Source organism: Octodon degus, unplaced genomic scaffold (assembly GCF_000260255.1).
Source record: "Octodon degus isolate 3935 unplaced genomic scaffold, OctDeg1.0 scaffold00034, whole genome shotgun sequence".
Classification (NCBI taxonomy): Eukaryota; Metazoa; Chordata; class Mammalia; order Rodentia; family Octodontidae; genus Octodon; species Octodon degus.
In genome coordinates this window covers 8554862-8567984 of record NW_004524610.1, presented here as the reverse complement: position 1 = coordinate 8567984, position 13123 = coordinate 8554862, and the positions used below count along the sequence as shown (strand labels likewise).

The 13123-nt window shown below is 45.9% G+C and overlaps 1 protein-coding gene across 5 annotated transcripts in view; it reads right to left on the bottom strand.

The window, feature by feature from the left end:
• The window catches only part of Trmt11 (tRNA methyltransferase 11 homolog), a 58157-nt gene that overhangs the window by 11805 nt on the left and 33229 nt on the right, over positions 1-13123 (bottom strand). For 2 of the 5 annotated variants that reach the window (XR_002820918.1, XR_002820917.1), the window contains one exon: positions 2510-2597. The exons of 2 other annotated variants lie outside the window; for them this stretch is intronic. Coding sequence is in view for 1 of the 3 variants with exons in the window: in XM_012514556.2 (XP_012370010.1) it covers positions 2472-2597 (126 nt within the window). In the remaining 2 variants the exon portion in view is untranslated. Of the gene's footprint in view, positions 1-2058; positions 2598-13123 lie in introns of those variants that run through there. One more of the 5 variants, XM_012514556.2, reaches the window with a different exon arrangement.

Genomic DNA, 13123 nt, shown 5'->3' with positions numbered 1-13123 from the left:
TCAAGTGATACTTCATGATACAGGAAATCAATCAAGATATAAATTATTTTTCAACCATGTGTTAAGCAGCATATATATATATATATATATATATAATCGGTGCATGAATTCAGCAAAATAATCCAATATAGTCCAGTAGTCTATAATAGTAGTGAATTTTCCATAGGACTGGCAATGTCAGAAGTTGTTGACTTGAGCGCAATTCCCTCTTTGAGGGAATTTTTTCAGCAAGGAGACAGTGGGAAGACTCTTCCCTCCTCGAGCTTAGGCAGGCTGACGAGGCATCATTACACAACCCTTGTGTTTAAAGAGTTAGTCATGAGGAAGTTGGTGGTGAGCTGGCTCGCAGCTGGGTCACTCTGGGTAGGAAGTGGCTGAGAAAATATTAGCAGATTTTTGACTTTTTAAAAATCTGCTGGCCACTTTGGCTAAACACACCCAAGACCACCTACTCCGCTATTCCCTCCCAGCTATCATAGTAAAAAACTAAAAGTACTCACCAGTGTGGACAGGAAGAATGTATTTCTGATGAAATACCACCAAGGTAACTGTCTGGGTTTTATGGCTGAGTAATAGAGGCCAGAAACAAAATTACAGATTTTGCCACATTACAAGTGTTAGCAGGCAGCCCGCCTGCAGACCTACTAGGGTCCCTCCCAGATTACTCTATAGATTCAAAGTCCAGAGCTGACTGAGGTGCAGGAATCTTACTAGTGATATTCCGGCTTGTGAGAACATGGGCAATGAGCACTCACACACAGAGCTCAAGCAATCCTGAAAATGATCACCTATAACTTACGCCGAAGGTAATAAGACCCTGATGCCAAAAAAAGAACGTCTCTTTGTCAAGTAAGAGGGCATGAAACCTATACTCTGAAATCAGAATTGGATGAAAGTGACTGGGTTTCTGTTTCACTTCTGAGTATCAACTTCAAAACATTGACACTGGAGTCGCGTGACACTTCAGGAATGTGAAGCCGGAACTGACCCACACGTGCATAAGCACAACTATAAGGACTGAGTGTAGAAGGTCTCAACCAGGACAACAAAACATTTTTAAAAGTTTTTGAATGTGTTGGATAATTTTTAAGAACCAAGTAACTAAAACTAAGACTGAACACTTCCAAAACTATTTGCAGTAAGTTTTGGGACAATCGAAAAGAGCAGCTGAGCTGAAATCTCATATTCTGAGTCAGCTACAAAGCTTCATACTCACCTCCCTTATAACCTCAAAAAAAAAAAAATTTAAATAAGATGGTTTATAGCAGAAATACTGAAAATAAATCATCCTTGAATGCTTTTAGATTTTCCCCAGTGGACCACAAATCACATCTAGAAACCCAAACAAAACAATCACTGAAACATTGGAGACCTGCCGCAGAAATCTAGGCCTGCGAGACCAGGAGGCAAGCGGAGCAGGAGCCTGACCTCTCTCTGCTTGGACAGCGCTGGCCTTCTGCAGCTCCTACGCCGTGTAAGTTAATACTGCGAGTTCACAAAAGTCAGCAGCAACACTGAAATAATAATAATAACATAAATAAAAATAGGCTCTGGTTAGAAAGAAAGGATCCATTACCACCGCCCTGTGGAGGTACATTTGACCACCGGAGGCAGGAAAGCCATTAGCGTCCTGAATTAATGGCTTTTGTGGCTTTCAAACAAGATGTTTCCATGATGGACACAGTGTGGATTCAGCAAAGTCTCTCCTTCAAGAAAAATACAGCTTCCATTTCAAAGCACAATGATGGGGCTTAATACCATGAGGGCCCCAGCAGGGTCTGTGCTGCTGGTCCTGCTCTTAACCAGCAGTTACTTTTTAAACCAAAAATGGACAGTAGAGAAGTTCACCAACAGCCAACTTCGCTGTCTCAGGGCAGGGGTGAAGCCGAGGCACAAGGGCTCCAGAGCGTGTGGCCTCCGGCCTGGTAGCCTTGCAAGCTGGCAGGTCCCAGGCTGCCCCAGTGCTCTCCCTGCCCTACCTGCGCAGAACCAAGACCTGAATCTCAGCCCACCACATGCCTCCACGAAGCCCAGCACACAGCACAGTTTTAGAAAATTACAGCAGAGTTTATTGGCAGTCATGTAAATCAGCTACAATTAAAAATCAAACTAAGCAACTTTACAGAGGAACAAAACCTCCAGCACGTTTCACTGCCCACAGCATTACTGCGCGGACACTTTTAAAACATCAACAACATTTTCTTTGTAAGTTAATTATAAAAAATATGACAGTTGAGTCAATTTCCATGATACTTAAAAGTACAAATATAAATAAGGTTCAAAAGAGTTCAAAACATATACAACAAAAGTCTCCAAAACAAAGATACTTTTAAAATTGCTCAGTGTACTCTGTATATTTTTATATAAAAATTTTTTAAACAGTCCTTGTTTTCTGGATCACATATGAAGGTGTGTATCCTGATGTCTTTCCTATCAAATAGTCCTTCTCATCAGAAGCTCAGCCTGTGCTCCTAGCTGGACTTCTCCTCCTTTGCGGTCCTCTTGGTGACACCGCTGAAATACTTCTCACGGAAGGAATTGTGAGCTTGATACGGCAGGAAGTGGCCACTGAGAAGATGCGCACACTGGTCCCGGCTCTGGTCAGTTGGAAAACACAAGAGGCAAGACATTGGAGTTATTTCTTCAGCTAACTTACAAACCAAGCAGTCACTACGTGAAAGAAAATCCTACTCTGACATACATTTGTCTTTCTTTACTTGAATTGGAAGCATACAATCACTTTACTCCTATAGCATGCTTGGAGAGTCCAAGTCCAAGGATTCTTACTTGCTTCACCCCAACTGAGATCAACAACCATCCTTTCCCTGGACGACACACACTCCTACTACCACGGAGAGCAGAGACCAGTTCAGGAGACGCAGCCAAAGTGCTGGCTGTTCTGCGTCTGCACACACCGCAGTCACGTACGGCGGCGGGAGAGAATGAGAACAAGAAGCTTCTACTCAGAGCAATGAGCGTTCAGAGATGCGGGAGCTGGCTGGCATCACACAGCCAGAGGACTCTGCAGGGCGACGTTCACATTGAGCCAATGGGACAAGGGTGCCCAAGAGAGCGGAGTCCAGCAGCCCAAACGACCTGCACACTTGGGCCTCACAGGCCCCCAGGGCCAGCGCTCAGAAGGCTGCCCATGAGCACTGGACAGGCCAACCTGTATTAGATGTCAAGCACAGCCTGGCCGAGAAACAGAAAGGCAGGAAGGCCGGCAAGGACTCTGAACCATCAGCTTCCCTTGCAGTCTAACAAAGCCATCCCAAGCAGAAAAATCTAAGGGAAATAAAGCTCCTTGCTCGGATCCCTGCACACTCGATCACACACGAGCCAATGTGGCTTTCAGGACAGGTGTGACAACTCCATCAGAAAGCGGGGTGCCTATTTGGTCTATCCTGATTTGGCATCAAAATGAAAGCCAAAAATATATCTGAATATAACAGCTCCCAAAATGTTTTTCTTTTTGCTTATTTATCTGACACAAGGGGATGTTTGTTGTTGTTGTTGCTGTTGTTATTTTTTGCTCCCAATGCCTTCAGGGCAGGTTTGGTTGGCTTGAGTTGTGGGGATCAAACCACAGCATCCTGAGCCTGACTGCTTTGTTGAAGCAGCCACTTAAAGAACTGAGCTAAGGGGCAGGTCCCCTTGCTTACTTATCTGAGAAACAAGTACCTCCACCCTCCCTCTCATCTCTGACATTAACAGAAACCCAGTATTAGGCAGAACAATGCCGACTCACTCCTTTCTGCAGAAACTATTTTTGCAACACATATTTTTAAAATCACATAGAAACAATCACTGAGCATTCCAAAACTCCCGAGGCATCAGGAATAGACAGGTGGCCACTCGAGTTCCACCACACTAGCACACGGCAGCCCCAGTTCCCACAAGCCCATGAAGATGCCCTTGGTTACTCCCTCTAGGTGATGCTGCACTTCCCATCTGGTGACTTAAGAGTGTGGGCACCCTACAGGTGTATAGCTGACAAATACCACATGAGAAGCAGTAGTTAGTAGGTATTTATCAGAGGCCAAAAACTGTACTATATGCTTTCTATGCGCTGACTGGTACAACTTACCCACTAGAAGTGATGTGCACACTATCGTTACACTTCCATTGAGGCAGAATTACTTATGAATGCAGGCCCCAGGTAACAGCTGGCAGTGGTGGAGCAAAGTGTGCACACAGTGGTCATGGAGCCTACACGCTGCAGCAGGAGCAGGGTCCTTCCAGGAGCTACATTGTTCCCCATTCTGGAAGCAGCAGTAGCACTGGGGGAAACGTGATGAACTAAGGCTTTGGCAGTGGGGCTGCCTCCCGAGGAGGAAGGGTGCTGCAGGCCGAGCAGGACTCACTAGCTTCTGTACGCTAAGGGGACACACTCAAGGAGACTCCAGGAGCTGCAGCGATGCCAAGGGCACCAGCCCCGCAGGACAGCTGACCCTGCGTGTGGACCCAATCTGGTCCACATCTCAGGACCATGCTCAGAGGAGCAGCAACAGAAGACAATGCTCCAGTATTTTACCTCACCTTGGTCCTTTCCATTTTTTCACAAGTCCGAAGAAATGGAAGAGACATGCATTCAATGACTCTATACTTGTGTCAGATAAAAATCACTGTAAAGGCTGCTACTGCCCATGCTGCAGCAGCTCAACCCTAAAGGATGTGGTTGCATTGAATAGCCATGTCTAGAGGCCGCCATCTCTATGACTACTGTCCTCACAGCTCAGTGTCCTTCCTTATCTTGTCATTCTTGCATCAAAATCAGAACCTAGATCCAATGTGTCTTCCTCCTCCCATTTGGTAAGTCCTATACCTCAGCTCCCGCACACTAAAATCTCAGATCCACCTCTCTGCACACAGAGTCCATCCCCTTCTCTCCTCTTTTCCCCAGTGGCTCCGCTCCCTGTCTCAGCCGCTCCTTCTCCAGTCACTGTCCACACGATGACCACTCAGTCTATGAAAGTGCAAACTGAATGCGCCACCTCGTGGCTAAGGTCCCCGGGAGTTCACACTGCCCCCAGTGGCCGGGCTTTGTCTGCCTTAACCCTGGGGACTCAGCTCCAACCACACATCAGTTGCTCAGTGCCATCTCTCTTGCTCCCCTATAAAAGAGGAACCAGAACATGATCCAGTCACAAAGTCCCCCTCAGCTTTACATTTTGTCCTCCATCCTCCATGTGACTCCTGTGGGCCATTTAAGATCACTTCTTGCTCAAAATGCACTGTTCATAACTTCATGGAATGCGCCAGAGCTTCAAAGGGGGGAGACAAGGTGGGGCAAGGCATGCACTCTGGGAGGCGACACTAGAGGACCTCACTGATGGGTGCTACACTGAACACCCAGGAGACAAAAGCCAAGGGCTGCAGAAAACAGGCCTTGTTCACACACCAAAGAGAACTAAACAGTGTATCTACTGATAAGAAGGGTGAACTGTTGGCCGAAACAAGGAAGATAAAGATCAATGCTGAGACAGGACTGAACATCACAAGTGAGAAAAAAACCCACAGTAAGGATTAAACCCTAGGCTAGGGTACCAAGGAAGCATCTACGACCCTCATGGTCTGAACATTTTGTACCTCAGGATCTCTTAGAATATTGCAAAAGCAAGATAACACCCAAAGGACAGTGTCCAGGCCGGGCCAGATCATCACCCTCAGAAATTAGCTCTGGGGGAAAGCACTGTGCCCTTTACACCTCGGGTCGTGGAGAAGAGTCTGTGTGAGGCCCGGTGTTAGAACATGCCCTTCTGCCACACCCACTGTCCTCTAGTCGTGAGACACAACTTTCACAGCAGGGAGTCCTGGAAAACCCAAAAGCTCAAAGTCCCTGGAGTAGTCAAGGACGTGACAGGAGCACTGTCGCTGTCTAGCAGCCTCAGTCCTGCTTCAGCATAATCCAGACACCGAGAAATCTGGCTTTATTTTCAACGAGATGGTAAAGTCATGATTCCTCTGCCCGCCACGAAGCATGTCATCTAGCACATATCAGCACATGTGTGCTTTACTACACAAAGAAATACACATGACTGAAAACAATACACATTCAAACTACAGCCAGCATGCAGGACAGGTGTCGCAGGACTCAGCATTCAGAATTCATGACATCTCAGTGCTGAGGAAAGCGGCGAGCCCGAGTTTTGCTTCTTTTCTTCTCTAGCTCTTTCATCCTATCTTTAGGTCACGCTAGCAGGACTCACACATGCCAGGGAGATAGTCAAGTCTACATGTTCTTCGTCATCCTCTTGTGACTCCTCTCTGTTCACATTCCCTGCCCATCTCCACCGGGAATATCGGTAGATGCTGCTGTTTTTAAACTCAGCGTCTTGAAGCCCAAAGTGCGCACTTGGGAGGACAGGCATCCCTTTCCAAGCAAGACGGTCCTTAATGTCCCTCACTCATGCTTGTCCCAGGGCCTGACCTTCCATTCTGTAGCATTTCCAAGTCTCCCTACCACACTGATCATGGGATCCGTGGTGCATTACAGAGCCTGAGTCCTGCCACTTTTTAATAACAACAACAACAAAATACCTGATGTAAAATCTAAACACACGAAGAATTAGTAAATACCAAAAGAGAAAAATCACAGTGGTGAAAAGTTAGACTCTTTCAAACATTTCTTAACTGGCAGGAATTAAGGAGATAGGAGTAAAACACTGAGATAGTCCATGATATTGTTTATTTTTTAATCAGAAATTCTGTAGGAAAATTTGTGATAGCCACAGATGGCTAGCTAAAGGAAACACAGCTTTAATAGCTCTCATTTATCCCTGTTAGACAAAGAGCAACTGTAAGCTTATAAGATACATAGAAATTCTCATTTAAGAAAGGATACATATTTGCTCATGTATATCTGCTGTCTAGTATGTCCATCACCTAATTCTTTAAATCTTTTCATCTCAGTTCTGGGGATTGGGAAACAGAAGCCGAAGGAACGTCTGTACTTCCCCAGAGTCAAACCCTAGTTAAGGGGCCCAGCCAGAACTGCAGGCTAAATGACACTTCAAAGTTCGTGCCTTTTTCTTTACATTTCTCCACACATTCTCTCTCTCGCTAAAGAAAACAAACAAAAATTGCACCAAGGCAGTGGCTGAGAGACTAATTTCCCACAAGGTAAATTACCAGACATTCAAAATAGACAATATTTTGAGGACATCCCCTGCTGAACAGCGGCACTACGCAAGCACAGAGTTCGGATCTGAACTTTTAGACAGAAACCCTCTAACCACTGTTCCACCCAGCCAATCTCGTAGCCTACGAGTGCGACTAATTCTAGAGCTTTGCACACCACTCTAGGAATTTTAATTTACCGGCCTGTGAGGCGTCAGCCCCTGACCATTCACTTTTATGTAGACACCGCCCTCTGCTGGCTGAAGTAAGTAAGCCCTTCCACATAGAAGTTAACTCGGGTTTGAAGTCAGACCAGATAGTGGACGGTCCCAGCAGTGTTTCCCCAGCAGTTTACAAGGCCAGCTGCTGGAAATATCAAGTCTCGCCATCCTGGCATGGCCAGGATGGCTTTCTTCCCCAGTGAGCAGGCGCATTTATTCAACTACTTTTTTAAAGAATGACGTAGAGATAGACACGTGCGCATTCACCTTAGTGATTCTAAAGTTATTACTTATCTGTGTCCAATCTGAAACCACAAGTCACTTTCTAGAACAAGAAAGATTAAGTGCCTACACTATCCGGGTACAAGTTGTTATTTTTACAACTAAAAAGTAAAGTACATCAAAAAATGCAGCATTAAAAAGAATTTAAAAGGTACTCAAAGGCAAGAACTTCAGCCACTTACAACAAACTTTAATCTGAAGAGAAATGTATGCTTAAGAAACACAAGTGCATGTACTACAGTGACACCCGAAGCTGACCATTTGACTCGAACTCTCTGGGTTACACTGTGGAAAGATGTATTTCTAAAAGCATTTCTCAAACCCTGTAGCAGGAGCTGGTCAAGCAGTGAAGAAATTAATGGTTTTTCATTAAGAACTCTTCTTAGGTGAATACTATCTTCCTAATTACTGCCTGTCTCCTCTCAGAAATTTTCCATTCTCCTGCACCATAAATAAAAGGGACGTGCTAAGTTTCCATAGAAAGTCGACTCCGCTGCTTTTGGCTTGCTTCTCATGAGAAGTGAAGCCAGGTTCTCAAGGGTCAAAATGGGCTTGGTCCCCTTGAATTTCGAAGAGTAATGTCAGGGTAATAATAAATTCAATATACTTCAAATGGGAAAGTTTTGGTTAAGCGTAACTGCCTATTCTGCTCTTCTTTAGATAGATGATGTAAATACTGTTGAGTAGGATTGTTTTTCTTCCAGAAGGGCTCAAATAATCACTGAGAAGTTATTATTCCTTTCATAAACGTTCATATTGTGATGAGTTCACAAAGCTGTATACTGGTGGAAGACAGATATTAAACAGCGGACATCAGATATACATTTACAAAGTGTCACTAAACACTGGGAAGAAAAGGTCCCACAGCATAGAGAGAGCCTGATGTCGCGGGTCCGATCTGTTTACAACAGGTGGGGCTTTCAGAAGCTGACTGGATCTTGGCACCTCCAGCTAACCTGAAGGCATTACCAAGAACGGGCAGAAAGGAGGTGGGTCCTGGGTGTGACCTCGAGGACGCTGGCCCTTAGCGGCTCTCCCCCAGTTCCTCCTTCTCTGCTCCCTGGCTACCAGGACAGGAGCAGGTTCACAATGTGATAGTCCGTCCAATATGATGTTTCGCCTCACCTCAGCCCTCCAGAAACGGACCCAGCAGACCACGAAAACACAAGCCAAATTGGTCCTTCCTCCATAAAGTTGATTTATGTCAGGTATTTTGACAGCAGTGGATATGTGACTGAGAAGGGGGGGAGGAGGACATGAAAGACTTCCCTGAGGAAGTGACCATTGTCACCGGCCTGAGGATGAGCTAAACTCGCAGAGACGAGAAGACAACATTCCAGGGAAATGAAACACAGTAAGGAAACTGAGACAGGAAGGGGGTCGATCCACACTGGGAAAGGAAACGGGGCCATGAGGCTCGGCTTTGGTGACCGCAAGGCTACATGGCACTGAGTGAGACGCGACCAGCCGGGGACAGTGCCATGAGTGAGACGCGACCAGCCCTGGCGGTGAAAGGAAAGATGCAGAATCTGACCGATGTCTGCAGAACGTGGTCATCAGCTGCAGGCAGGAACTCCATCATCAGTTCTGCCCATTCAGAAGGACCTTCTGTCCACTGTCCAGGAAGTGAAAGGGAGGGGACTTGAGAAGCATCAGCCAGCCTGGAGACTCAGAGTAGGTGAGGAAAGTGGCACTGTATCCATGAAAAGAAGCGAATAGAACCATAAGCAAGAAAACTATTACCTACTCAGCTGTCCCAAGCCAGACTCTGAAAACAGCCACCCCCATGACCCAAGTCAGCAGACTCCAGCCAGTACACCTCCCCGTGCACTTTCAGTCCCCTCACGTCCTCTGCAACCCGCAACTCCACCTTCCATGGTCCACTGCATTGTCGTATTTGTGTGCCAGGAGCCTCCTTAGGCGTGTCCCAAGTATTCTTCCACAGCTCAGCTCCACCTATAATCTGAAGCTAAGGTGACTCTCACAGAACACAAATGTCCACCCCTGTCCCAGCACACAACCCTTCCTGGGCTTGCCATCACGGGCAGGATAAACTCCAGATGTAGGCGAGGACCTTCAATACCAGGTGTCCCTGTCATTTTTTAGATCTTTTCCTGTTATTCTTCCCCCAAAGGCTCAGCATTCTGGTCCTCCTGGAGTGGCCAAGGTTCCTGGGTGTGTAACACTTCTCAGGCCCCACACCCTGGTCAGAACAACGGCCTTCCCAGCACGCCCTCCTTCTGGCTTTGCGCTGTCTCCTCTAATGAGATCTCACAGGGCTCGGCAACTATGCTACAATGTCTCCAGAGATATTTCTCCTGGTACACAGCTTCTCTACGGATAAGGATGGAGTAAGCCTGGGCACTTGACCCAAACAACCCACGGGCGCAGGAGTGACGGCAGCCCCAGCCCTGCCCTCGAGGACACTGTAAGCACGTCGAGGAAAGGAAGAACACACCAACACAAAACACCACAAGACAGCGTTTTCCCATTTGGCACACCTTTCCCCAGATTTCACCTGTCTTGGGATTCTCTCAGTCATTGTCCACTCGCTCTTGGCAAACACAGTCATCAGGCGTGAACGTCCTCCACTTCCTCCCCGGCCGTGCCCATCCCCTCCTGCAAATGCTCCTCTCACCCAAAAGGCTCGTCTCCCTCTCACTCCCTTCCCACGTTCCAACTGGCTCCAGATTTCCGCCTTATGGTCTCTGTACTTCCAGGAGTTGATTTTTATAGTCTCCCAAATGTCACAGAAAACATCCAGGGATAATCATCAACTTACAAAACGACTGCTGTATCAAAGTAGAGGGTCCCCTCTTTTAGCCATGCAGCAGCCAGGTTCTAAAGTCACTTAGCACCAGAAATCCAAGTGGCTTCTAGCTGAATCACAGGCCAGGCTTAGATTGTCCTTCATGTCCTGACAGTTCCTGATAATGAGGTGATGGCTTCTCCCTGGCCTGTGTGAGCCTGAACGGATCTGTAGTCTCAAAGTGACGGTGGTTTATACAGAATAGCAACTTCATTGCAAAAACTTGAGCACAAAGGGCTTTGAAACTTAGATTCCGTGATAAGTAAAAACCAATGCCACTGTCACTGGAGCAAGAGCCATCAAACTGGTGATGCCCATCTCCTTTGTGGGAAAAGACTTCAGGATCCTAAGACAGATTTAAGCCATGATACACATTCTTAAAGACAGTGCAAGGAAGAAGGCAAAGAGATGGAAGAGAAAAACAGCGGGTGATCAGCAGAAAGTGAAATGAAATGTAAGTGACAGAGCGGACCGCAATAGCGCTGGGTTCAGCATCAGGGTAATTACCCGCGTCCGGCTTTTGTTTAGAAATCCTGCTCTCCTTATCAAAGCTTCCCATGTTCTCCGCCTGGTCTTGGACAGTAGCCATTGAAACCACTTGTGCTGAAGCTCGACAAACAGCACGAGGCCATTTCCAGAACAAGGACAGGCAGGTCAAGAGGCTGGTACCCAGCCCTATGCAGCGGACTCCCTGGGCTTACGCCTAACAAGAACCAGGCACCTGGAAATCCTCCTCTCTGTGTTGGGCATTCACATTTCTCCTAGGCTTTTAAAACATTTATTACAAGATATTAGGTTACCTAAAGTCTGTGGAAATAGTTTAATATATATTGAAATCTTCCTCTCTATCACTCTTAAATGAGGGACAACAAACACCTGAACTCACACACGGCAAATAATCACTAATTATAAGAACTGCAGTGTGAATATTTATGCTTATCACAATGACAGAAGTATCAGCATTTTCTACTGCCATCTACTAAAACTATAACCTTATAAAATTCAAATTTTAACCCCCAAAATAAAAAGGGAGTCCAGACATGAGATACAGCCTTACTGGCGCTTGTCTTTTCTGCAGCCCTGGGGCCCGCGCCCAGGCCTTCAAGCACTCTAGGCTCCCCAACTAGCTCCAGCCCAACCCCAACTTTTCTTTTACTTATTTTTAAACTTTTTTTAAAGACCAAGAAGAATCTTGTTCACCTTCTGAAGTGACCAAAGGTAAATAACAGACAAAATACACACAGGTATTCATATGTATATTCTTTCACTGTCATTTAGAAACAATTCCTCTTCTACAGAACATTTTAATTTTTCCACAATACATTAAAGGAAAAATGAATGAAAAAGTATCTCCATTTAAATAAAGATCAAAACCAGGCAAAATTATTTTGCTCAGAAATGAATTCAACAGTGGTTATTCCCAAAGGAAGCAAGACAGTACCAAAAAGGTCACCCGCAGGGGAAGGCATTTGTGGTCAGAGATGGCCACAAGAGGGCACGTATCTGAGGCGCCTGCTGCTGCTCCCCCCAGTCCTGACCTTGGTGGCACAGGTAGCCACGCGGACGTTCACTCTATCCTTATTCCTCACTGTGTGTGGATTGTAACATATGAGGAAAGACATGTTAAAATCTCAGAGGGGTACAGAGTGGAAAGATGACACATGTTGAAAAAACCTAGAAAGGTAATTCTAAGTTAAATAACAGTATGAAGACATGCACACTAAGTAAAAAAAATCTGTCACATCTGCAAGGATTGTAAAAGCGCCAAAGGTTTATATTCACTGAACATTGAAATTTCCCAAAACCAATGATACCTCAGAATTCCTAAATCTTTTTCAGATTTCGAAATTTATCCATACCCAAAATTCTATTATACTGTACATTTGAAACCTTTACTGTCATTTCATCAAAACATGAACAGGAGGCCTGGAGTCGCTGCCCTCTCTGCCTTCAAGGTCCTACTTGCCCCTGCAAACAACACAGCCCCATGTAAACAGCCTCAAGCGCGAGGATCCAGCTTTCAGAGCTGCGGGCCTTCCAGGAGCTGGCAGAGAGCAGACTGGGGCTTCGGCTCACTTACCAGGAACTAAGCTGTTCTGATTAGCATTAATGCATAATCCAGCTCGGTTGGCAAAATCAGTTAGTTGCAGAGGAAGAAAAGAAAAACTTGATGATGCTTCAAGTTTTAAAGTCAAGTAAAAGCACCATTCACGGCAAAAGCAAATTCACTTGGAACCAAAAGCTTACAGGGCCCCGGAAACAGACTTGAAGCATCACGCTATACACCAGCCTCTCCCTGCTTCCGGGAGAATTTTCAAATATCTCTGGCAACACCAAATTCATTTAACATTCAAATCCGTGTACATCTGTTTCCCTGCGCCTTCCTATGGGCCTGAGCAATGAGTGACCATGTTGTGCGTAAGCGGCCTCCTGTGTTACCTTTCTCACCTATACATGTGGCATCATCTACAGCCTGCCAGAAATATTACCTAATTTAAGTATGACCACCCCTTCTTCTTCATTGCCCTATTCCAAGGAGCAATATGCACAGTCCTGGCACAAGTTGGGGAAAAATCGGAACATTTCAAAAGGAGAAGGCAGGGCTGGAGAGATGGCTCAGTGGTCTAAAGCACCTACTTAGAACAAGCTTAGCAAAGCATCAGGGACCGCGGTTCAATCCCCCAGCACCACA